We start from the raw sequence: 24,425 nt of genomic DNA on the forward strand, positions 1-24,425 counted from the left end.
CTTGAAGATATGCTGATGTTTATTAAAAGAAGACAACGAGTTCTGGGAAATGCCTGAAAATGACCTTCTTACCAAGTTCACCTGCAAAGACTAATATGAATTCAAAATCGAAAGTGCTTAGCTCTTACCAGAGATAACCAAGTAAATTATGATGTAATATTTGTGGTGGAACAATTATATTTTAACCTTTCTGGAGAGAAGAGGAAGCAAATGAATCCACCATGAATCTGCTTTACTTTAGAAAGAGAATCCAAGACAACACTGAATATTAGTTAGAAAAAAGGGAGGAATTTAAAACGTTCACTAGAAGACAATTTTGAATTATTCCTTCTATTAAGCACCTACCATGTTTCAAGAACTTTTCATAAATGATTCCATTTAATCTTACAACAATCCTATGATGTTTTTAATCTTCTTCTCAAAAAAGATTAAGTAACACTTGCCAAAAAATTTACAAACAATAAGTGGCTGAGCCAGGATCTGAATCATACATGTGCTTTCCACTCTAACCCAGTACTTTTAAAATAATGTATATAACTGTCAAAAAATAGATAACTAGATAGAGACAAAAAAGGTATTAAAATGAGGTTAAGATCTAGAAAGCAGAAGGCTCTTTCTTCCAAACAGTGAAAGGACATAATCAAGAGCTTACTGAATAAATGAATACTGACATTGACAGAATCCACTGATCTTATTCAAATTTTTATACTGGTGTGTACACTTGTGAGTGCACTCAGTTCTGTATAGTTTTATCACATGTGTAGTTTTGTGTATCCACCACCACAGTCAAGATACAGAACGGTTCCATTTCCACAAGGATCCCTTGTGTCACCTTTTTATAACCACTCCCACCTACGTCCTACCCATCTCCCCATCCCTAACCCCTGGCAACCACTAATGTGGTTTCCATTTCTAAAACACTTCAAAAGTGTTCTATACATAGAATTATACAGTATGTAAACTTTGGGATTAGATTTTTTTTCACTCAGCATAATTGCTTCCATATCCATTCAAGTTTTTGTACATGTCAACAGTCTAGGCCTTTTAATTGCTGAATAGTATTCCACGGTATGTACGTACCACAGTGAGTTTAACCATTCACCTATTGAGGGAAATCTGGACTATTTATCATTTTTAAGTAGTATGAATAAAAGTGATATGAACATTCATGTACAGGTTTTTGTGTGAATACAAGTTTTCATGCCTCTGGGATAAGCAACAGGAATGCAATTGGTAGGTCATGTGACAGTTGCATATTTACATTTTTAAGAAACCACCAAATGATTTCCAGACAGGCTGTACCATTTTACATTAGTACTAGCATGTATAAATAACTCAGTTTCTCCACATCCTTACCAGCATTTGATGATGTCACTATGTTTTTATTTTAGCCATTCTAATAGGTGTGTAGTGATATCTCACAGTTTGAATTTGCATTTCCTTAATGGTTAATGATGTTCAACATCTTGTCATGTGCTTATTTACCATTTGTATATTCTCTTCAGTAAAATATCTGTTCATGATTTTTGCCCATTTTCTAACTGGATTGTTTTGTTACTGTTGATTTTGGAGAGTTCTTTATTCTAGATATTAGTATTTTGTTTGATGTACGGTTTGAAAATATTTTCTCCCAGACCATAGCTTATCTTTTATCCTCTTCATGGGGAATTTTGCAGAGAAAAATTTTTAGCTTTAATGAGGTTCAACTTATCGATTTTTTATGAATTGTGTTTTTGGTGTCAAGTCTAAAACCCTTCACCTAGGGCTATGTCCCAAGGTTTTCTCCTATGTTTTGTTTCTAAAAGTATTATAGTTTTACACTTTACATCTAAGTCTTAGGTCCCATAAAGTTTCTCCTGTGCTTCTTTCTAGAAGTGTTTTGATTTTATGTTTTGCATTTAAGTCCAGGATTCATTTTGAGTTAATTTTTATATGAGATGTGAGGTTTAGATCAAGATTCATTTTTTTGCCTGTAGATGTCCAGTTGTTCCAGCACTATTTGTCAAAAAGGTTACCCTTTCTCCAGTGATTTGCTTTTTCTTTCATTAAAGATCAGTTGAACATATTTGTATGTAGATGTATTTTAACCATCTAGCGTGAGCTCCCAATTCAACAAGTATTTATTGAGCCCCTACTATGAGCCAAGCACTATTCTAGGTGCTGAGGATGCAGCACTTCCCAAAGCAGACAAAATTTCCCATACGCATAAAGCTTATAGTCTAGTGAGGAAGAAACATACAAGCAAAAAAATATAAATTGATGCATAAGGTCAGAAATAGAAGTACTATGAAAATAAAATAATGCAGAGCAAAGTGGTAGACAGTAATGTGTGAGCTGGGGTAGGCCCTATTAAGTAATAGGGTCAAGGAAGTCCTTTCTGAATGATTGACATTTGAGCAAAGATTTGAATTAAGTATGGGAGTAAACCATGCAAATATCCAGGAGAAACTTTCCCTGAAGAGAGAACATGTCCTGCAGGCTTAGAAGACTGAACAGTGGGGCCGGCCCCGTGGCTGAGTGGTTAAGTTCGCACACTCTGCTTCAGTGGCCCAGGGTTTCACCGGTTCGGATCGTGGGCACGGACATGGCATCACTCATCAGGCCATGCTGAGGCGGCGTACCACATGGCACAACCAGAGGCACTCACAACTAGAATATACAACTATGTACTGGGGGGGTCAGGGGCCGCTTTGGGGAGAAGAATTTTAAAAAATAGGGTTGGCAACAGTTGTTAGCTCAGGTGCCAATCTTTAAAAAATAATTTAAAAAAAGACTGAACATGAGTAAGAGTATGGAGAGTTCTGTTTTCAGTATAGCTGTGTAAGTTTCTATGGTCCTATCTTCCCACATATAATAATTATAAACTCTGGACAAGATATAGGGAGGTCTACCTGAAGGGAACAGAGAGTGAACCAAAACAGATACGTTCTAGAATAGCAATAACTCTTGGAAGAAAGGAACACCAATGAGTAAATTTCTCATTTGCTATGACTGTTAATCTGAGAGAAAATTAATAGTTGGCGTGGTGTGGGATGACTAAAACTTTAGTAGAAAACCAGCAGTCTTTCTGGCCTGAAGCAATAGAAATGGAGTTTGGGGCAACAACAGTGACCGGAAGATGAAGGAGTACCTGGAAATTGAAGAGCCAGAGAGAAAGGGAGCCCATGTTATGTATAAACTCTGCCCAGATCTGTGGCTCATCTCAGAATCACTCATTTGTGGGACAGACTAAAAGCAGCCCAGCTAAGGATAAAAGAACTGAACTCAGATTTGAGCTAAGACAGAATTTTCAGTTGGAGTCTAAGTTTATTGCATGCTTAAACAAACAAACAAAAACCTTCTGTTTTGACGGAATACAACAGAACCCACTCAAAATATCCAGGATATAATCCAAAATTACTCGACATATGAAGAAACTATAACACCCGAACCATTCTTAAGGAGAAAGAAAATCAACAGATTATCCTCAAGATGATCCAAACGTAGGAATTCGCAGACAGGGATTTTAAAACAGCTATTATAACTATGCTCAGTGATTCAGAGGAATATACGCTTATTAATGAATGGAAATATAAGAAAGTTCAGTAGAAAAATAAGAACTATAAAAAAAAAAAACACCAAAAGGAAATTCTAAAACTCAAACATACAGTCTCTGAAATAAAAATATCACTGGAGAAACTTAACAGCAGAATGGAAACGACAAAGGAAAGAGTCAATAAACTTGAGGATAAATTAATAGAAATTATCCAATCTTAAGAAGAGAGAGAAAAAAATATTTATATAAAAAAACAGAACCTCAGGGCCTTATGGAATAATATCAAAAGATTTAAATATACATGTAATTGGAGTCCCATAAAGATAGAAAAGAAAAATGGGTTGGAAAAATTGCTTGAAAAAACAATGATCAAAAATTTCTCAAATTTGAGGAAAGAGGTGCATTTCCAGATTCAAGATATTTGGTGAGACTGAAGCAGGATGAATATGAAGAAAATCATTCCTAGGCACATGATATTTAAACCACTGAAAACCAAAGATAAAAAGAAAATCTTGAAAGCATCTAGAGAAGAACATTGTTTGCATACAGAGAATACTTTGAATGACTGCTAACTTCTCATGAGAAATAACATAAATCAGAAGACAATATAGCAAGATCTTTCAAGTGCTGAAAGAGAGTGAGCATAGAAGAAAAAAACACATAAGCCCAGCATGGCTAGCACTGTGTGAGCAGTGCCAAGAATGGTAGATGATGTTGGAGTGATAAGCAGAGATTAGATCACGTAGGGCTTTGCAGGCCCTGATAAGGACTTTGGAATTTAGTCTGTGAGGGGAAACTAATGAAGACTTTGAGCAGAGGAATGACCACGTAACATCTGTGCCAATCTTCCTTTATTTTGTATGTGGGACTCAGCCAAGCCTGGCTTGACGAGCAATGTGTGGGTCCACGCCCAGGATCTGAACCCACAAATCCCTGGCCACCGAAGCAGAGCATGTGAACCCAACCACTACACCACCAGGCTGGCCCCTCTTTACTCTTTCTTGAACATACTTGTTTGAAAAGACTTCCAACCTTGCTAAGTCAAAAAGGAGGCGGAGAATGACGGTAAGTAAAACAGTAAAAAACTGGAGATCCATTTGAGATCAAAGAACTGTTGGAATTGGAGTAACAAATAAAAGATAGATCCATATTATAGACAAATTCTCATAATTCAAACAAATATTTTTTCCATTCTCTCAAAAACTTTTCAAATTTAGAAGCAACTGAATTACATGATTGATTAGATGGAGAGTGCAAGGGAAAAGGAAGAGGTGAAGAAAACTGTGATCCTCAGTCTCAGAGAGAATGATACTATTTAAGAGAAATGCAATGACTCAGGTGGAGAGAGTAATTGTAGAATAGGCCTTAATGACCTATTAGTTTGATTTCAAGACATGTCTGAGTAATTAACCCTTGTTCTGGCTCAGGAATGAATTAGGGGTTGGCTGTGTTAGCTAGGCAGGATGAGTCTTTATACCTGTAGCCATTTTGTCTATTGATGAGGTACACCTGGCCCAAATGCAGGCTCAGTATATATCAAAAGTAGCCAGTGCGTAGAACTTCTCCAATGGTATAAGGCAAGTTTGGACACTTGACTTCTACCTAATCTGGAAAATGTGACTGATCTCTCTGCCCTGTGTCCAGACCTTGATGACTTCCTTTAGTATTTCTGTATCTTTTACATAAGCAAATGATTCGATTTACCCAAGCATTGGATCTTCTCATCAATCTGAGCTTCCTCTTGACATTTATCTATACTGTAAATACTATTGTTGAGTAGATGAGTGATAACAGTGGGGTTGATGCAAAGTCTCATACCTGTTATGTCTATGTCTCTGTGAGGAAAAAGCTGGGATAATGAAGGGGAGAGGTATGATGTTTGTGAAGTCCAGGCTTTCTTACCGTCCATAGTTTGAGATACCTAAAGCCCTGAGATATATAATGGGAGGTAGAACTTACCAGTGGGCCATAAAAGCTGCACCCTTAACTCCCCAGGATTTGGTCTAGTGGAACAATCTGGAGAACAACAGGGACAAAATCTAATACCCTGGCTATTTTTTAGCGCACTGGTGAAAATCATGAGCCAGTAGAGGGAGCCAAAACAGCACAGATGAAACTTCCGGATGCTGGGACCTATTCACAGCATCCCACAAAACTGATAACATAGTAACCTTGGGGATATCAGGTGTAGCTGTAAAAGGGTGAAAAGTGGCAGCCAATAAAAACGTTGAAAAGGTGAATTCTATTGTGAGAAAAATAGAAATTTCTCCTGATCTGATTATTGGTAAGAATATTCCAAGTAACTGGGAAAATCTGCCGTTAACCTCCGGATCACTAGGGTATGGAAGAGCCACTCTCTTTCCAATTTATTTAGTTTTTCTTTCTTTTTTTTTTTTGAGGAACATTAGCCTTGAGCTAACATCTGCTGCCAATCCTCCTCTTTTTGCTGAGGAAGACGGGCCCTGAGCTCACATCCTGTCCATCTTCTTCTACTTTATATGTGGGACACCTAAAACAGCATGGCGTGCCAAGTGGTACCATGTCCGCACCTGGGATCTGAACCGGCGAATCCCAGGCTACCGAAGTTGAACATGCAAACTTTAACTGCTGCGCCACCGGGCCGGCCCTTTATTTAGTTTTTATTGAAATATATTATACATCCAAAAAAGTGAAGAATCTTAAATATAGAGCTAGTTGACTTTTCACACACTGAATCACACCCATGTAACATCACCCAGATGAAGAAACAAAATATTACCAGAACCTGCATAGCCCTCCTCATGCCCCCTTCCCCAAAGAGGTTGCTCTTCTGACTTTGAACACTATGGATTCCTTTAGCCTGTTTTTGTACGTTACATAAATGAAATAAAGCTGTACGTACTATTCTGTGTCTGGCATCTTTCACTAAACATTTTATGTTTTGCATTATCCATACAAACATTCATACCATTGTTGTGGTATATTTCATCGTGTGATATACCACAGTTAATTTATCCCCCCTACTGCATATGAGCATTTTGGCAGTTTCCAGTTTTGCGCTAATGCAGATAGGGCTGCTACAAACATTCTAACACATGTCTATTGTTGAACAGATGGATACATTTCCGAAGGGTAACACCTTGGGGTGGAATGGTTAGATCATAGAGTATGCATACGCTCAGCCTTAGTAGTTACTGCCAAAGAATTTTCCAAGGCAGTTGGATGAATGGACACTTTCACCAGCAGTTTTGCAGAGTTACGGTTGCAATACCTTCTTACTAACACTCGGTATTTTATCATTTTAGCAGTTCTTCTGGGTATGTAGTGAAATTGCACTGTTTGTTTCTATTATAGTTCCTCTTTTATTGCTGCTAGTACAAGACCAATTTACCTCCTCAGTACATAAGGACTATATCTATACTTGAAATTTCTTATGAAAGAGACAGCCTGATCCCTTGTGTATTTGTGAACGGTCTGTGTGTTTCCTTGACCCACTTTAACTTTCAGGAAAATCAACAACCACTTAAAATATCCGATCAAGTTTTTCTTTCCAACTTTCCCCTCTCAGAAACAAAATTCAGCTGCTGCTGCTTCACTTCCGCAACGTTCTGTTATACTTAAAATTCATAGTTGAATGGGCAAATGCATTTCTAGAAAGAGCTAACTTGTCTTCTGGAATTTTTGTGCAATATAGTACACTGAAATATTATTCTTTTGCTGTACGCATACATATTTATAAGGAAAACATTTCATCAATTTAGATGAAATATAGCATACACTTTCATATTAAAGGAATTTTAAAAATTGTTTTATTTTATTTTATTTATTTTTAATTTATTCAATTTATTTAAACTACAAGAAAAGCAAAAACACCTTTCCCACCCTCTCCCTCTGGCAACCACTAATCTGTTCTCTGTATCTATGAGCTTAGTTTTATATATATATATATACACACACACATGTATTTTTAGATTCCCCATGTAAGAGAGATCATATCGTGTTTATCTTTCTCTGTCTGATTCATTGCACTTAACATAATGCCTTCAGGGTCCATCCATGTTGTGGTCCAACCATGCACTGTGGTTTTAATTTTAATTTCCCTGATGACTAATGAAGTTGATCATCTTTTCATATGTCTATAGGCCAGTTGGATATCCTTTTTTTGTGAAGGCTCTTCAGGTCTTTTGTCCATTTGTTTGGTGGGTTGATTATATTTTTCTTATTTATTTGTAAGAGTTCTTTATGTATTTTAGATATGAGTCCTTACATAGATATTGCAAATATCACTTCTCAGCTTGCCATTTCACTCCCTTAATGGTGTCTATATTAGTGTAGTAAGGCTGCCATAACAAAATATCACAGATTGGGTAGCTTAAACAACAGAGATTTATTTTTTCACAGTTTTGGGGACTGGAAGTCTGAGATCAAAGTGTCAGCAGGTTTAGTTTCTTATGAGGGCTGGGAGGGAGAATCCATTCCAGGTCTCTCCTTGGCTTTCAGATGGCTCTCTTCTCACTGTGTCTTTGCATGGCCATCCCTCTGCACACGCATGTGTCTGATACTGCTCTCTCTTTGTGTCCAAATTTCCTCTTCCTATAAGGACACCCGTCAAATTGGATTAGGGCTCACCCTAAAGGCCTCATTTTAACTTAATCACCTTTTTAAAGACCTTATCTCCAAATATAGTTACTTGAACATAGAAATTTGTGGGGGACAAAATTCAGCCTAATTCAGTGACTTTTTTTTGAGAGATAATTGATGTACCACAGAGTTCACCATTTTACAGTGTACAATTCATAAAGTTGTGCAATCATCACCACTATCTAATTCCAGAACCTTTTTGTCATCCCCAAAAGAAACCCTATACCCTTTAGCATCACTCTTCATTCCTTCTCTCCCTCTATTCCCTGGAAACTGCTAATTTATTTTCCGTCTCTATAGATTTGCCTATTCTGGACATTTCATATAAATTAGATCCTATAGTATGTGGTCTTTTGTCTCTGGCTTCTGTCACTTAGCACAATGTTTTCGAGGTTCATTCATGTTGTAGCATGTATCAGTACTTCATCCCTCTTTATGGCTGAATAATATTCCATTGTATGGATACACCACATTTTGTTTATCCATTGATCATTGGGTTGTTTCTACTTTTTGGCTATTATGAATAATGCCACTGTGAACATTCACATGCATGTGTTTGTATGAAGGTGTGTTTTCAATTCTCTCAGGTGTACAGCTAGGAGTGAACTGCTGTATCATATGGTAACTCTAATTTTTCACAGCAGCTACAGCATTTTGCATTCCTACCAGCAATGTATGAATGTTCCAATTTTTCCACATCCTCCCCAACATTGGTTATTTTCAATTTTTTTTTAACAAATTACATTTATTTTATTTATTTATTTTTTTAGATTTTTTTTTAATTTTTTTCCTTTTTCTCCCCAAAGCCCCCCAGTACATAGTTATATATTCTTCGTTGTGGGTCCTTCTAGCTGTGGCATGTGGGACGCTGCCTCAGCGTGGCTTGATGAGCAGTGCCATGTCCGCGCCCAGGATTCAAACCAACGAAACACTGGGCCGCCTGCAGCAGAGCGCGCGAACTTAACCACTCGGCCACGGGGCCAGCCCCAAGTTATTTTCAATTTTTTAAAAAATATATAGTCATCCTAGTGTTTGGGAAGTGGTATGCCATTGTGGTTTTGATTTGTGCTACCCTAATGACTAATGATGTTGAGAATCTTTTCATGTGCTTATTGACCATTTGTAAATCTTCAATGGATAATCTTAATGATGTCTTTAAATGAACAGAGTCCTTATTTTAATATTAAACAATCTATAAGTTTCTTCACAATGCTTTTTATGTTGTTGTATATAAGAAATATTTGCCTACTTCAAGATCATGAACATATTCCCCTATGTGTGTTATTTATTTCTTTTGTCTTTCACATATAGGTCTATAATCCACTTTGGATTTCTTTTGGGTAGATGTAAATTAAGGGTCAAGATATACTTTTTCCATGTAGCTCTATGATTGACCTGGGGCATATATATATCGCAAAAAATATCCTTTCTTTACATTGAAGAGTCAAATTTGTCACAATTAAGCTAAATATAAATTATATATATTCTGGATTCTATATTCAGCTGCATAGTCAGCTTCATACTAATTATACCAATACCACTCTGTCTTAATTAATGTAGATTTGTAATCAGTCTTGAAACCTAGGAGGATTAGTCCTCCAGCTTTGTTCTGTTTCAAGATTATCTTGGCTATTCCTAGCCTTTCTCATGGCCCTGGGATCTCCATTAAATGCAGAAAAGGAACAGATCACTTGTTTTTGGTTTGTGGCATCATAGAAGGAATTACATTCAGCAGAGAGTTTTAAAAATTGATCTTTCGTACAAAGTTTTAGCTCATGGAACTTCAAATTCCTTTTATGAATGATTATTGAACACATTGTGAACCAAGCCCACAAATGAAATGGTAAGTGTAGTATACAGCAAAGGTTAGTTCTTCCTTCAGTGGGTAGTGGTCAAAGATACTGAATAGAATCAAAGTACTATAAATGATGTAATATAAAAATAATAGTATGTAGATAGAGGTTGACAGCTGGAAAGGGCAGTGAAGTAGAACATAAACTTAGAAGCACTCATTTATTCATTTTACATAGTCCATATAAGTAGTAGAAACTCAAGATAAATACTAAGGTTGATAGATCAATAGGGAGGGGATTCCAGAAATCTTCTCAGGAGGCATCGAGCACCCTCAGAGAAAAGACTTGGAGATATATGTCCCATTTAAAAATAAAACAAACATAAAAATAGTTAACTGTGTTGATCCCCATCACTCCACAAAGAAGTTCACCATTAGAGAAACCTTGCTCATACGTATAGATATGTCAATCAATATCTTAGGGTCCCATTCCTTCATATGAGCAGAGACCAAGGAATGTTTCCCAAACCCCACCCTATAATTAATATTTTCAGAGACAGAAAAAATGATATTGCATCAATGAAGAAAGAACAGGATACTACTTAAAAGGAACATATAGAGAACAAGAACAAGCTATTGGAAATTAAAATATGATGAATGCATTTTAAACTTCAATAAAAATCTTAAAATACAAAGTCAAGAAAATCTCCTAAAAAGCAAAACACAAAGAACAAGATATGGTAAGTAGGACAGAAAAGAGAGGTTAAAACAATATCTTACTAAAGAGAGTTCCTAGGGAAAACAAAACAAATATGACAAAACAAAACAAAAACAGAAAATAACAGAAAAAAAATTCTAAAAATTTTCCCTGATCTGAAACACATGCATTTCCAGATAAAAAGTCCCAGCAAGTACCCAGGTCAATGCATGAAAAACATCCTACAGCAAGGCGGCAAGGATAAAGACAAGATACTAAAATCTCCCAGAGAGAAAGAGAGAAAAAAACAGATCAATAACTTTGTATCGATGATTGGAATATTGTGCATTATTCCATAGCAGCACTGGAAAGCACATGGCAATGAAGGAATGGCTTCAAAATTTTGAGAGTCCAGACTTCTACATATGAGCAGTCTATCAATTAACTGTAAGGGTAGCCAAAAAATATATTTTGAGACATGTAAAGGCTCAAAAATTTACTTCCCAGGCACCCTGTCTTAGGCACCTTCTGAAGGATCTGTTCCAGCAGAAATGAGGAAATAAACCAAAACTCATGAAGATTTGGAATCAAAGTAATAAAAAGAACAGCGAAGGGAAGACCTAAGATTTAAAAGTAAACAGTTCATTTCAGAACCAGTGAACAGAGGGCCTGGGAAAGAAGTCTGCCGGAGTGGTGGTGGGGAAGTGTGTGGAGTTGAAACAGGATGTGACGTGTCTGAGCATTAGGAAATATATTGCTAGTTTATGATAGATCTTTGGAGCATGTAGCAAGAATCAGCAAGAGGAACATAGAAAACTAAACCAAAAAACAAGAGAAGTTATTAATGCCATAAAAGTTAAAGAGTTGTCTTATAAGGAAACGTGTTCATAGATATTGCTTGGCTTACCTTGGCTTAGCAAAGATCAAGATTTGCATATCATAATAATGTGAATGTTGAATACTAATTTAACAAGGAGCAGGATATAACAACACTATGAGGAAACATGATGCTGTAAAGGACCTAAACTCTTATTCTCTCTTAAAGCAGGTCAGTATATAATTAAAAATAGTAAATAAACATAAATGGCATGAAAATATTATTTGGAAATATATAGATAAAACTGATAAGAAAGAGCTAAAGGAGTTGAAAGTGGTTATTTTGGGGGAATAAGACTAAAGGGTGGGATTGAGTGGGTCAGAATACCAGAATTTTCACTATAAATCTTTTGGGATTGTATGACTTCTTAATTATCTACTTGTATTACTTTAATAAAATAGTAAGTTATTAAAAATAAAGTTGTGTAAGTAAAAGAAGTTAAGTACATTATTTAAAGCCATAAAGATAGGTAATTAATAAAAGAATATAAAACTGACTGAGGGAGAGTGGAGGAGGAAAGTAGGAGCTAGACTGATTATTTGTAGCAAGAAATCAAAACATATGGTTTAGAAATAAAATGTCAAATGATATATTGTGTGCATCCTCTTTAGAGTGATTAAGGTCATTAGCAGGAAAACTCAAGTTAGAGTAGGACTGAGGCAGAGACGATAATTTTGTTTTTAGTTTTTATAAATCCCTTTGTAAGGTTTGAATTCTTGTTTTCATATGCATACATTACTTCCATAATTATAATTATGTGTAATTAATTTAGAATTAACAAATAAAAAGATCATGACATGATTCACTTAAGTGCGAAAATGTCTGCACACTGTGCCCCATAGAGACCACAGGGAAGGAAATACGGAAAGACTCATATTTCAGAGATTCTCCTGAATCTTCTCTATAGCTTGGTGCCCACACCTGGAATGGATGGCCCTTTATTTATCTAAGTACATTCATGAATTTTTGGACATAAAAGCCCCGAGACTAGAGAAAGACAGGGAGCTAAAATGCTTTCCCTAATAAAGTGAAGGGAAATGGTTGAGGGGCAGTAGGGGCAAGAATGGGTGAAGTGTGACAAGGGGAGATTTGAGAAGGGAAAGTGTCAGACCAGAAAAGCCTAGAGGCTGGTAGTGTCTTGCAGAGAAAGTCAGCTAGAAGATGTTCCTGGTGGCAGGGAAAGGCAATGGTCTTTTAAGATCACAGTTACATAACATTCGATGTGAAAATCCAGTCTTGCGTCAGATAAGCCCTGAGGAGCTCTGCCCAGCCCCCTCAGATCCTTTTGCCGTTTCTGTGCAGCCCTCTGCAGGCTTATGTGTGCTTTGTTTTCTCATGGTCATATCTTCTAATCTCTTGGGACGACTCCCCTCCAGCTTCTAGACAGCTTTGCCCCCACACACAGATAACTGGATGCCCTGAGGGCTCGTGTGCCCCCAGAGTGGCCCCTCACCAATAATTGTTGGTACAGCAGAAGGAAAGACCAGTTCCTTTACCTGGAATTGGGGCGAAATTTAAACAAATTCATAATCCAGACTTCCCTCTTAGGACAAAGCTATGCCACCCTCCGTAGGACTTTGCTTGATGGCCCCGCTAGGTTCCTTCCCTGTCCTGTCATGCTCACCCTACTCCTTTTCCCATTTCTCCTTGGAACACTTCCTTAATAAATTACTTGCATGTGAATCTTTTTCTCAGGGTCTGCTTCTGAGGAATCTGATCTAAGAGAGACACTAAAGCCGTTTCAATTGAAATATTAAAGAAAAGAGTGATCAGATTGAATTGGAAGACTTTGCATGTTCAGGAGGAATACCCGGGTTATACACAGATCAGGCTTTCAAAGACTTTCAGGCTGGTTATTATTGGGTGGAAGAGATGTCAAGCAAAGTCAAATGTACCTTAAAGAGAAAGAGGAAGTGAGAAGTTGTTCTAGAGAAACACTGGTGATCAAATAGAGAGAGAAAGGAGAAGACTTGGAGGAAGATGTGATGTTTGACCCGGGCACTGAAGGAGGTGAAAATAAAGGGCAAAGACACTTCAGACAAGGCACAACTATGCATTTTCCAGGACCACATATACCTTCTGATACAGTAAAACAGAAAGTTAATCAGAGAAACATTAGGAAGTGATTTATATAGGGCTCTAAGTTTTCATTACACAGGAATCAAAGTGGAAACAAAGACACTGGATTTTTGACTGGTGGTTATTTATATTTGCCATTCCACCAAACCCTGGAAAGCAGAAGCTTAAGCTGAGCTAAGATGTAACTCATCAATAATTCTACATTATCAGTAGCACTATGAATATCAACAGATTCACCTAAAACATAATTTTTTTCAGTAAATAATAGTATTTAAGGAACAGTAAAGTTGCTAATAAGAGAAATGTACCTAATTCGCTATTTTGGGGGAAAAGAAGGAAGAGAAAAATAGATGTATTGATTTCTAACTGGGGTTCCTCTTCAAGTCTCTTGCTCCATCTGTTGAATCTCCAGAGATAGCTTATAGAACTCCAGGGCCATTTTCACATCTTCTGGCCTTGAGAGGCACTGCATGAGTTTACTGCCTGTTAGCGCTTGCTGACAGCCCCGAGGGACTTCCTAAAAGAGATAAAAAGATGGATTTTGAGAGGCTTCTCTCCAAACTGTGAAGGCATGAGATTCCTTCAGGATGCCTCCCTGACAGCAAAATTGGAGTATCAAGACCCTCCTCAGGACCGATGGAAGAAATCAAAACATATTTCGTGTTTCAGCAAGGTGTTCACCCTGGGGCCCAGACCCATGCTGCTCTCAGGCAGCAATGAATAACTGTCAAAGCAGGGAGAGAACAGTGCTGCAGAGACCCCAGGGGGCCTCTTCAGAGACAATTGGAGGGATCATTCTGATGGCTATGCAAAAGCATAGCATTAATTGTAGAAAATACAGAGCTGGGGGCCAGGTCACCTGGATCTATAGAACTCTCCTACCCAGTGGCTTGGTCCTTCTTGCTATAAAGTGAGAGAATAAGAACTTGCCTTAACAAGCTCACAAAGTGCTGTGAGGGGAAAGTTGCTGATTCCAAAAGTCATTGAAACAACTCAGAAATGAGTCCTGACAAAAGTCAGGTCTCGTCAATGTTGGCTGACAGTGCTCTGGAGCAGGCTACCACTTTTAGAATGTGATAGAACACCCTGAAACGCATGCCACTTACCCACTCACACTTGGGCACCTCTGGGTACCAGGTGCCCTTCGCTGAGCAGGTGATACTTTGAGAACCAACCACAACATAACCAGAGTCACACTGGACAGCGACATTTTCAGGCTCAACATACTGATCCTTGTCCACAGACAGATTTCCATTTTCTATCTCTGGTTTCCGGCACAGAGCTGTAATGGAAACACAATTTTGATCATCCTGTGATTCTCAGAATAAGATCTTACAATAGTGAAGAATACTGAAGGGGCAAGAAACACTGATAATAAACTATACCTGCATGCTGAGTGTTGTTCTTTATGTCCACTGATTGTATGATTATACCAATAAAATTAATAATAATAATGTTATTGTATATACTACAATAAAACACTATTATGCTGTCCATTTTTCTAGAGAGAAAAATTAGGTATGGATAATTTGTATGACTTTTCTAAGGTTGCATAGCCTTCAGGTGGCATGATTATGATATGAACCTAGGTATTCAGGTCCTAGAATCTGAGTTTTCGAAACTACTATATCTCAAAACCTCATTATTTTCATGATCCTAAGTATGTAATTTTTACTCTCATACCCTTACTACCTTCCTGTGTTAAATGGACTTAATGGTGGGAAATTAGCCCCTTGAGTTGCTATTATCAGTGTGATAAAAAGGCACACCTAATCTTGGTGGTCAACTAGAAATCTACCAGGTCAACTTCATTATAAGAGAGTGGTGGCATGTCTGAGGCTCCAACAGAGGTATCAGTTGCTTCAAGGAGTTTGGAATTTATCCATAAGAGTCTTCATTCAAACTTAAGCAGATATTCACTAAAATTTTCTAAATCCTCACTGATTCTCTCAAATTAAAAATTTTTATCTGTAAGTGCAGAAACAGAACCATACGTACACGAACACTTGAATTATGATGAGGGGAGCACTGCACAGCAGTGTGGAAACTATGGTCCGTTTAATAAGTGGTACATGGTTCATTGAATATCCGTTGGGGAAAAACAAAGTTTGACCCCTACTATCCACCATAAACATATAAGAATTCCAAGTGGATTGGAGATATCAATGTGAAAGGTAAAATAATAAAGCTCTTAGAGATAACATAGGAGAATATTTTTGTGAAATGTAGGCAAATATTTCTTCAATAGGACACAAAAGCCTCCAAAATGAAGGAAAAGGTTGATAAATTGAACTAAATTGAAATTTAGAACTTCTGTTTATCAAGACTAGAACATTCATACATTACTGGTGCAAATCTAAATTGTTACCACCACTTTTGAACAAAATTTGGCATCATCTACTAAAGATGAGCATGTGTATGCTCTATGGAACAGCAACTCTACTCCTAAGTTTATTCCTTACAGAAATGTTTACATATTTGTACCAAGAGACATGCGAAAGAATGTTCATAAGAACGTTATTCATAGTAGCCTAAAACATGAAAAGCTCAAACTTCTATAAGATATGTAAACTATGGTATATTCATCCAAAGGAATATTATAAAGCAATGAAAATAAATAAACTCTTTCTACATAAAAGAAGACAGATGATTTTCCAAAACATAATGTTGAGGAAAGAAGCCAGGTGCAAAAGAGTACATGCATGATTTCCTTTACACAAAGTTAAAAAGTTGGCAAAACTAAATCCATGGAGTTAGACTAGTGACCTCCTTCAAGGAGGAGAGTCAGGAGTGACTGGCAGAGGACACGTGGAACACTTGTGGAGTGCTGGCAGTGGTAATACTTCTTGACCTGAGTGATAATTTCATGGATGGTTTCACTTTGTGATCGTTGTTGACTTGTACACCTAAGATTGGTACACAGTTCTGTAGTATATTATATTTAAATTAAAACAAAGCAAAAAATGGCCCTCTAGATTACCTCCCAAAACACACACATTTGTAAAAGTGGTTACTTCAAGAGTGCTAATCTGGGTGATGGTTCAGACTTTTAAAATATTGTACCATATGTATGTATTAACTACATGAAATGAATAAATAAACAAAGCACACATTTCTAAGTGCTGCCTTTGGCTGGGAGGGAGGAGACCCAGCTGTCAGCACTTTCATGGAGGTTCTACTTTCTTAGCAAGGGGCATCAGTAAAACTGCAGTTACCTTTACACTGAGGGGCTGGAGACGACCAGCGTGAATTTTTGCAGGTGATTTTAGCTTCTCCAACCAGAACATATCCTTCATCACATTCATACTGCACCACAGTAGTAAAGGAAAAAAATAGACTCACATCTTTACGGGATCCATGGGCTATGATGGGAGGCATTCTGCAATCTTGAAGGGTGAAAGAGAAGGGTGGAAGAGAATGAGTTGGCTTTTAATGTAATGCACAATTCAGAGTGTGGGACTGTTTCCATTTTAGAGAAATAAGTCGTTTAATTATTCTGCTGAGGTATATTTCATTTCCTTACAAAATAACTAGGAATGATTTATTGAGTTCTTGACCATTTGCTAGACGCTGTGTTAATCATTTTATATATGTTACGCCATTTAATCCTCACACTAACTCTCTGGCAGTATGAACATCATACTCATTCTAGAGAGAAGAAAACACAAACTTACAGGGGTCAAATATTCTACATAAGGTCACAGCTAGCAAGTGCCAGTAACATGAATCAAGCTTAGGGATTAAACTCAGGTTTGTATCAGTTCAAAGTTTGCTGCTACTTTCTGGAATATTGCTATTTTCTGCTTTCTGTAACAATCATTGAATACTTACTTTATGTGGCACCAGTGGATATTTAAAGGCCATAAAATCAAAGATTTGGCTGAAGAACAATACTCTTCTTGTTACTTGCAAAGTCCAGTAACACCCCATAACTGATGAATTATGTAGCTCAGAACCAATTAGAAAACTCTTAACACTCTCATCCAAATCAAAGACATTAAAAGGTCAGGAACTAAAACATTTTTAAGAATAATATTTGGAGAAGTATTTTTTTTAAAGATTGGCCCTGAGGTAACATCTGTTGTCAATCTTCTTTTCTTTCTTACTTCTTCTCCCCAAAGCCCCCAGGTACATAGTTGTATATTCTAGCTGTAGGTCCTTCTGGTCGTGCTATGTGGGTCGCTGCCTCAGCATGGCCTGATGAGCAGTGCTACGTCTGTGCCCAGGATCTGAACTGGAGAAACCCTTGGCCACCAAAGTGGAGCATGCAAACTTAACCACTCGGCCACAGGTGGCACCCTAGAGAAGTAGATTTTTATAGAGCTTTTGATATCCTGTGGACACTATCCTCACTCCTAGATGAGGCACATGTGTTGGTGTCTTTCTCCTTCACACTGAGAGTAGGGCTCTAAGGAGACCACTGAGAAAGCTTAATATGTTTCCCTTCAGTTTGGAGGGACATTAGACACAGTGGACTAGTGTCGAACTCCTGCCTGAGAAATCTAAAATGCAAAAGATGGGCTGTCTAGTGTCTCTGACGGTGAGAGTGGACAGATTTGTGCTGCCTTGAGATTGGCCTGTACTACACACATCACTCAGAACACAGGGTGAGCAAGTACTTCCAGGGGATTAGAAATGGGTTGCAGAAGAAAGACAGCCTTGGTAGAATTGTCTTGGGCCAGTCCAAAAGGACCACCTGAGGAGAGAGGAAGGCCTCAGTAAAAAAAAAAAAATCCTCTAGGAGTCACTAGGTATCTAGAAGATAGGAAAGAGTAAGTGATCAACCAGAATTGGAGATGGATCCCGGGATCAACCAGATTCCAGGAATTGCAGTTAGCAGATCCCTCAGTGATGATGAAAGACTCATCAAAAGAAACCCAAACAAACAGACAAACAAACAACAACTCACAAAAGGGAGAGCAAGATTTGAACACCCGTGAGGCCAAGAATGAGCTCAGGTGGAGCACTGTTTTCCTTATCTCTGCTCCTCCCAAAGTTTCAACTTTGGGGAGCCGGCGGGGGGGGGGGGCATGGTTCAGAAAGCAGAGTAACAGTAATTCCAAAGTAAATTGTTTTAGTAGTGAGGAAAAGAAATTCAACTGTGTATAAGTCATCTCATTTAAGGCTTCCATATAGCCTTTCTTAAACTTTAGATTAAGCACCTCCATAGAAATGTAAAAAATAGCTCTTAATTTTTATGAATAAACATATTGATGGAGTTCTGTAGTAGGCTTTTTGGGTAATATTAAGGGGGCATGATTGCAATGTACTTAAAAAGATAAGACGTAGCCATATAAATAGTTATACCACACCAGTCACTCCAGTGCCAGCAGATTAGGACAGGAAATGAGTTCTATAGGAGAAGGTGTTGACAGAACTGAGGACTGGAGTATTGAGGGAAGGTGTCCAGGAATAAGTAGGAGATACACCTTGAAGGACGAGTAGAAGTTGAGTAGTTGATAAGATAGGAGAAGCAGATCAATACTGAGGCGATGAGCAAAGTCTCTGGCATCACAAGGTTGTTTCTGTCAGAGAAAGGGGAGGCAGAATCAGAAAGGGAGATTCAGGTCAGAGTTGACAGACATTAAGTGCCATTTCAGGGGGTTGGGGCCATCGGTAATGGGAAGATTTGAAGGAAAAGAAGAGAAGGGGAGAGGGAAACAGAAACATAATAAATAATAGAAAGACTTGTTGACAAATCTGATAAGATCTTTCTCTACTACCTCAGACTCTAAGAGAGGGGAACTCAGAGATGAACCTGGAAGACCGAAAATTCTCTGAGCTTAAAGTTCTTTATCCTGTACTGACGCCATAGGCTAAATTAATACTCTCCCCCAATAATTTTCTTGCATCTGATGTGAAAAATCATCTTCAAAATACAGATGCTTCCTTAATAAATCCACGCTTTCCCCCGGCCACTCTCAGTGATGAAGAAAGTATGGCTTCCACACTTTTAAATCAATCTGCTAGCTCACATAAGAATATTCAGCTATTATTTTAGGGTCAGGATTTTCCCTCTAAGCTATCCCAAATCCTCCATTTGTATGCCTTGACAGCTGTTTCAGGGAATATGTTTATAAATATCTTTATTTTATTATGAAAATTAATTCTTTCAGATAAAAAATGTTAGTTAATAAAAGAGAAAAATATCAATTTGTTTAAAGGATGTTTCCATTTAAATAATATAACAACAAATTCATTTCCATACAAAGAGATCTCCAACCAGATCTGGTAAGTTCTCTCAAGCACTTTCATTTCTCATTCATTTGTAAAAATGTCCCTATACTTCAACAATAATGCTTTGCATTTATATAACAGTTTAAGTTTTCAAAGTGCCCTATATTTTACTCTGAAAATTTACTTAGTATTTGTCATAAAAGACAATATTTTTGCTTTATTGTTGGAAATTTTTTTCTAATCAATCAGTAACTAAGATCCTGGACAGCATAATTAGCTCATATGGAAAGTAAATGTGTTTTAAGTATTTTGGAGTGTTTAAATATAAGAAATTAATTTGAAAATTAAAGATTATTCCTTGCTAAAGGAGGCTCACAAAGATTTTTGCACATCAACACTTTGTTATTCTAGACATAATAATAACCCCTATCTAGAACAATTTCTTTTCTATTTTAAAATTCTTCATTTTTATTAATAACATGGTTCATTGTATTCTCTCAAAAAGGTTATGAATTTCTCCTATTTGACTTTATTTGATTAGTTTTTAATTGGGTATTTTTCTCCATATCTTAGAGAAACTTTTCCCTTTTCTCCATAACTACTGTATTCACCACACAGGCCAGAAGGGCACAGTGGTAGGGTCAAGACCCCAAAGAAGTACAATGCTTGGAAAATGCTCTGCAATGTGGGGGGCATGGTGCAGAGTCTCAGAGGTGCTGCCCTGCGGTTCAGCATTCTCAGACACCTTGAATCAAGAGGAAGAACAGTTCTCTAAGTAACAGTTAAAATGGTCCCTAAGCCAAGGAACTGTGCCTTGGCAAAGTCCCAGTTATGTGTCACTAAAGCGGAGGGGTAGGGGTAGTGGCTAGAAGACTAGGTGCTGAGCATAGCTCTGATAGGGGCAAGCTGATAAGGCCCCCTTCTTGAGGAGAGTCTGGGGCTTCATGTGAGAGCTCTCTGGGATATTATGTATTTGCCATTGTAACCCCAAGACTTCCTTGCTGTTCAGATAGCGCATATAATGAGTTCCTTTCTGGATACATACACACTTCCTCTGTGAGTAAACAAGAGCAAAAGGCAGAAGGGACTGCAGCTCATGAAGCACAGTGTATGTGGTACACTCTGCAGGAATTAGAAGTCATAGCACGAAAAAAATAAAATGTCTGAGAAGCAGTGTCTGTCCAGGGAAGTGGTTTCTTTAATCAGGGGTATAAATTGTCCATAGAAGAGTGGGTTTGTAAAAATATAGAAAATTAAACTTCTTTCTAGGTAGCTTATGGTCTAGCCAGAACAGAGAAATACAAGTCTCTAAGTGTGAAAATACTCAAGAATCCAGTCCAAACAATAATTATTCTTACGATGCTTCAGTGGGAACTTTTCCCTAATTCCTGGGTTTTCTGATGTACATAAAACACTAAATGATTCACTCTGTGAAACTAGTCTAGTGTGGAACTATTTCACACTGTGTTTTGAGACCAAAAAGAGCATGCAGTGAAAGTTAAATGATTGAGGATGATGAATTAAGAAGAAAGGAAGATTTATTATGACTTTCAGAATATCTGAACGATGCTGGATCTGAGTGAAAACCAGCATTTTGTCCTTAAGCACTAAAAGACAAGTGGATGGAAGGCACATTTGTTATTCTTCATAGATTGTTAACCCCAAGATTAAGTTTTCTTTAACCATCTGGGACTGCCTGGATATTCACCCAGATCATTTCCTAAATTTAGTCTCCTTAAGTGGGACACAAGAAATTACCAACCAGGATTCTATATTTTGCCCACCAACTGTGGATATCTGTTCCTGGAAGAGACAAAGATAGCTGTCCAAACAAAAGAGTAAGCTCTGGAAACTGTCTAATGCCATCTTCACTACTCAGCAGAGCTGGAATGACAGCTATAGACCAACAATAGCCAAAATGCTTATCTGTCAAATATAAATGAGAAGAATTACCAAATATAACTGAGGAAAGTTCTTTGGAATGTTGAGGAAAGCATAATTAAATAACTTCCTAGAGAGAAAGGAAAACAAATAAATCCACTGAACAGCTGCTTCCTTTAGAAAGAGGAACCACAATAAAGAGTTGTTTAAATGATTAACTAGGAAGTTTTGTTAACCTTCTAATCTTTAAGCATGTAGTGTACCAGAACTTTACATAGATTATCATAAGTAACCCTCTAAAAAACCTTGTGACATGGCTTTTACCTTCCTCATTGCGTCAATGAGGAAACAGGTTCAGATAGATTAAGTAAACTGCCCGCAAAGTTCTCAGATAATTAGTAGCTAAGCCAAATTCTGAACCAAAGACTGATTCTAAAATCCAAGATTTTCCTTTATACTGAAATAATTTTCACTTTTTGACCAATAATGGTTTCCTGTCAGGACCTGAACCAGCCATTTTGGAGTAAAATCAACACTGTTGACCTTTACCCAATGGTGTGCCCGTCTTATAGATGCTGCTCGTGCTGCAGTTAATGGCTTAGACCTGCGACCTTCTCCACAGAATGTGCTGAGATGACAAGAGCCACCTCATCCTGATGTACCTAGGAAATTATACCCTGCCTCCCAGGAGCAACCAATGCCTAATTGATACTCGGATGCAAAAGCCCTGATTCCTTCTCTCAAGTCTGGACAACTCTGTGGTGCAATTTACACTTTAAAACCCACCATCAATCAGGTGAAAGCTACACTTAACCTGAGAACACATTCTTGCTCAACTCCTTTCCCTCCCTATCCTGCTGCTTCATTCCCTTATGGATTTTTTCTTTTTTTTTTTTCCTGGATAGCACCCTCAAAAATTCACATGCATCTGAATCCCTTCTGGACAAACTAACCGAAGACAGTTTGTACCACTAGTGGACCCAGAAAGTAAACTCTAAGAATAGAATTATTGAATTGGATCATCCACCAGCCAACTGGCCATCGAGACTCCACCACTGGAGAGAGGTGGAGTATTGATAGTCCTGGCTTGCTGTAGCATTGCATCTATGAACATTTTCACTTGATAAATTGTCATGGGACATAGATGAAAGGAAATGTATTGGCTTGTACAATATCTCTGACACTTGAGAGGCGCAGTGGAAATAGCAATAACAAGCATTGTGAAATTAGGTGGCTGAGTACTGTTGATGCAGGCTCAGCACCCTTTACTGGAAATAAAAGCTTAAGGCAGTCAATCACAATTCAAATCCAAGTGTCAAAGCCAGAAGACCTCCTTCTTAGTTTTTAAAGAAACTCTTATCTCAGGTAGGTGGGAAGCTAATCATGCTAAGGATCAGGCTCAAGATATAGTCATAAACGAATAGTAGAACTTCAGTAAAGTATGAATTCTTAGCCCCGGCAAGTCTCCTACTAAGTAAGGGCCCTTATGGAAGAAGTGCCTTTAGACTTGGCATGAGGATATCTGGGTAGATGTACTACAGAACCTTGAAGCCCAGATTTCCCTAAACCCAAAAAGCCTTTATAGTTGGCTCACTTCGCCTTGTTATAAGACAGTGCTCCTATTGCTTGAAGGCCATGCAAAGGAATCAAATGCAACAGGTATCCTGTAAGACCATAATCTCCCCTCTCAAGATCTGCCCCTACCTCCACTTCAGACATCAGACCAATAGCCAGAGTCAAATCTCAGCATAAACTGACTAAGGACATGCTGGGCCTGCTAAGAGAAGAGAGAGGAGAGGAATCATGTGCAGGATCTGTGACCTGGCTGGCATGTGTTAGGACTTGGGAGAGTATGCCCAGAAGGGGATCCTAAAGCAGATGAGGGAGAGTTTGTCAAGATGGGGACACTCTCCTAAGGGTTTAATCCTGGCAAGTGCTCTGGGTGTCAGTTCTTATATGCTTCTGGAAGCTTAAGAAAAATGATGGTCAATATTAAAGGGTATAGAGATGCTAGAACTGCCCTTTGCTGACTAAATAAGAAGTAATCAAAGGTTCAGAGAAATACGCATGTTAGAATGATCTATTTTATAAAACCAGAAAACTCACCAGCTATTTTCTTTATTAGAGGCCTGAAGATATACCATGTATCAGGGCAATAAGAAATAAGGACAGGGACCAATATTACAGAGAAACTCAATCGTGGCTGACCCTCTGTAGGCTGCATCTGATGATAAGAGATGCTCTTGTCAAACATGGCTGCCTGGTAGCAGTGGTGATTATAGAATACCAGGATAGCAAAGCTAAGTGGCAGCACTTAACCTTTAGAAGCAAGCTGGGTAAAAAATATTGGAGGGCCAGGACTAGGGTGATGCAAGAGATGAGCCTAGAATGCAAAATTAAAGAAGGCACTTATTTTTAGGGTTGTGGAAATGCTGACCCTATGAGTGAGTGCTTCCTTAAGAGTGAGGCATGTAGGGCAGCAAGGTTGGGATGCAGCCATGGGAGAGGACATCCTGACCTGCAGGAATCTATGAAGAGAGTTCATCGTTCCTTAGCGTAAGGGTCAGCCGACATAGGTATTGCTCGATATGTAATCAAAGAGATTAAGGATGAATGATCCAAAGACTGAGGTAAGCCACTTTAATAGAAAGTCATGGTCTCTTGCCCAGTGACCTTTTTTTTCCCTGTTGGCAATTTTCTCGTCAATTCTCAGACTGAAAGTGAGGACAGATCCCTTTGAGGAAGGACCATACAACATCACAGCAAG

General features: G+C 38.0%; 1 protein-coding gene and 1 long non-coding RNA gene across 2 annotated transcripts in view; one reads left to right on the forward strand and one right to left on the reverse strand.

The window, feature by feature from the left end:
- The window catches only part of LOC102149775 (uncharacterized), a 68,898-nt gene extending 62,480 nt beyond the window's left edge, over positions 1-6,418 (forward strand). The window contains exon 2 of the long non-coding RNA XR_011438585.1: positions 5,935-6,418. This is a non-coding gene — a long non-coding RNA (uncharacterized lncRNA). The remainder of the gene's footprint in view (positions 1-5,934) is intronic.
- A 3,736-nt stretch (positions 6,419-10,154) lies between these two features.
- LOC106783161 (apolipoprotein R) overlaps positions 10,155-24,425 on the reverse strand; it is a 30,876-nt gene continuing 16,605 nt past the window's right edge. Inside the window, exons 2-4 of the mRNA XM_014739608.3 lie at positions 16,816-16,986; positions 14,707-14,882; positions 10,155-14,117 (exon numbers count right to left, since the gene is read on the reverse strand). Of these exons, the coding sequence (XP_014595094.1) occupies positions 13,980-14,117; positions 14,707-14,882; positions 16,816-16,986 (485 nt within the window). The 3' untranslated portion in view covers positions 10,155-13,979. The remainder of the gene's footprint in view (positions 14,118-14,706; positions 14,883-16,815; positions 16,987-24,425) is intronic.

This window comes from Equus caballus, chromosome 5 (genome assembly GCF_041296265.1).
Source record: "Equus caballus isolate H_3958 breed thoroughbred chromosome 5, TB-T2T, whole genome shotgun sequence".
NCBI lineage: Eukaryota > Metazoa > Chordata > Mammalia > Perissodactyla > Equidae > Equus > Equus caballus.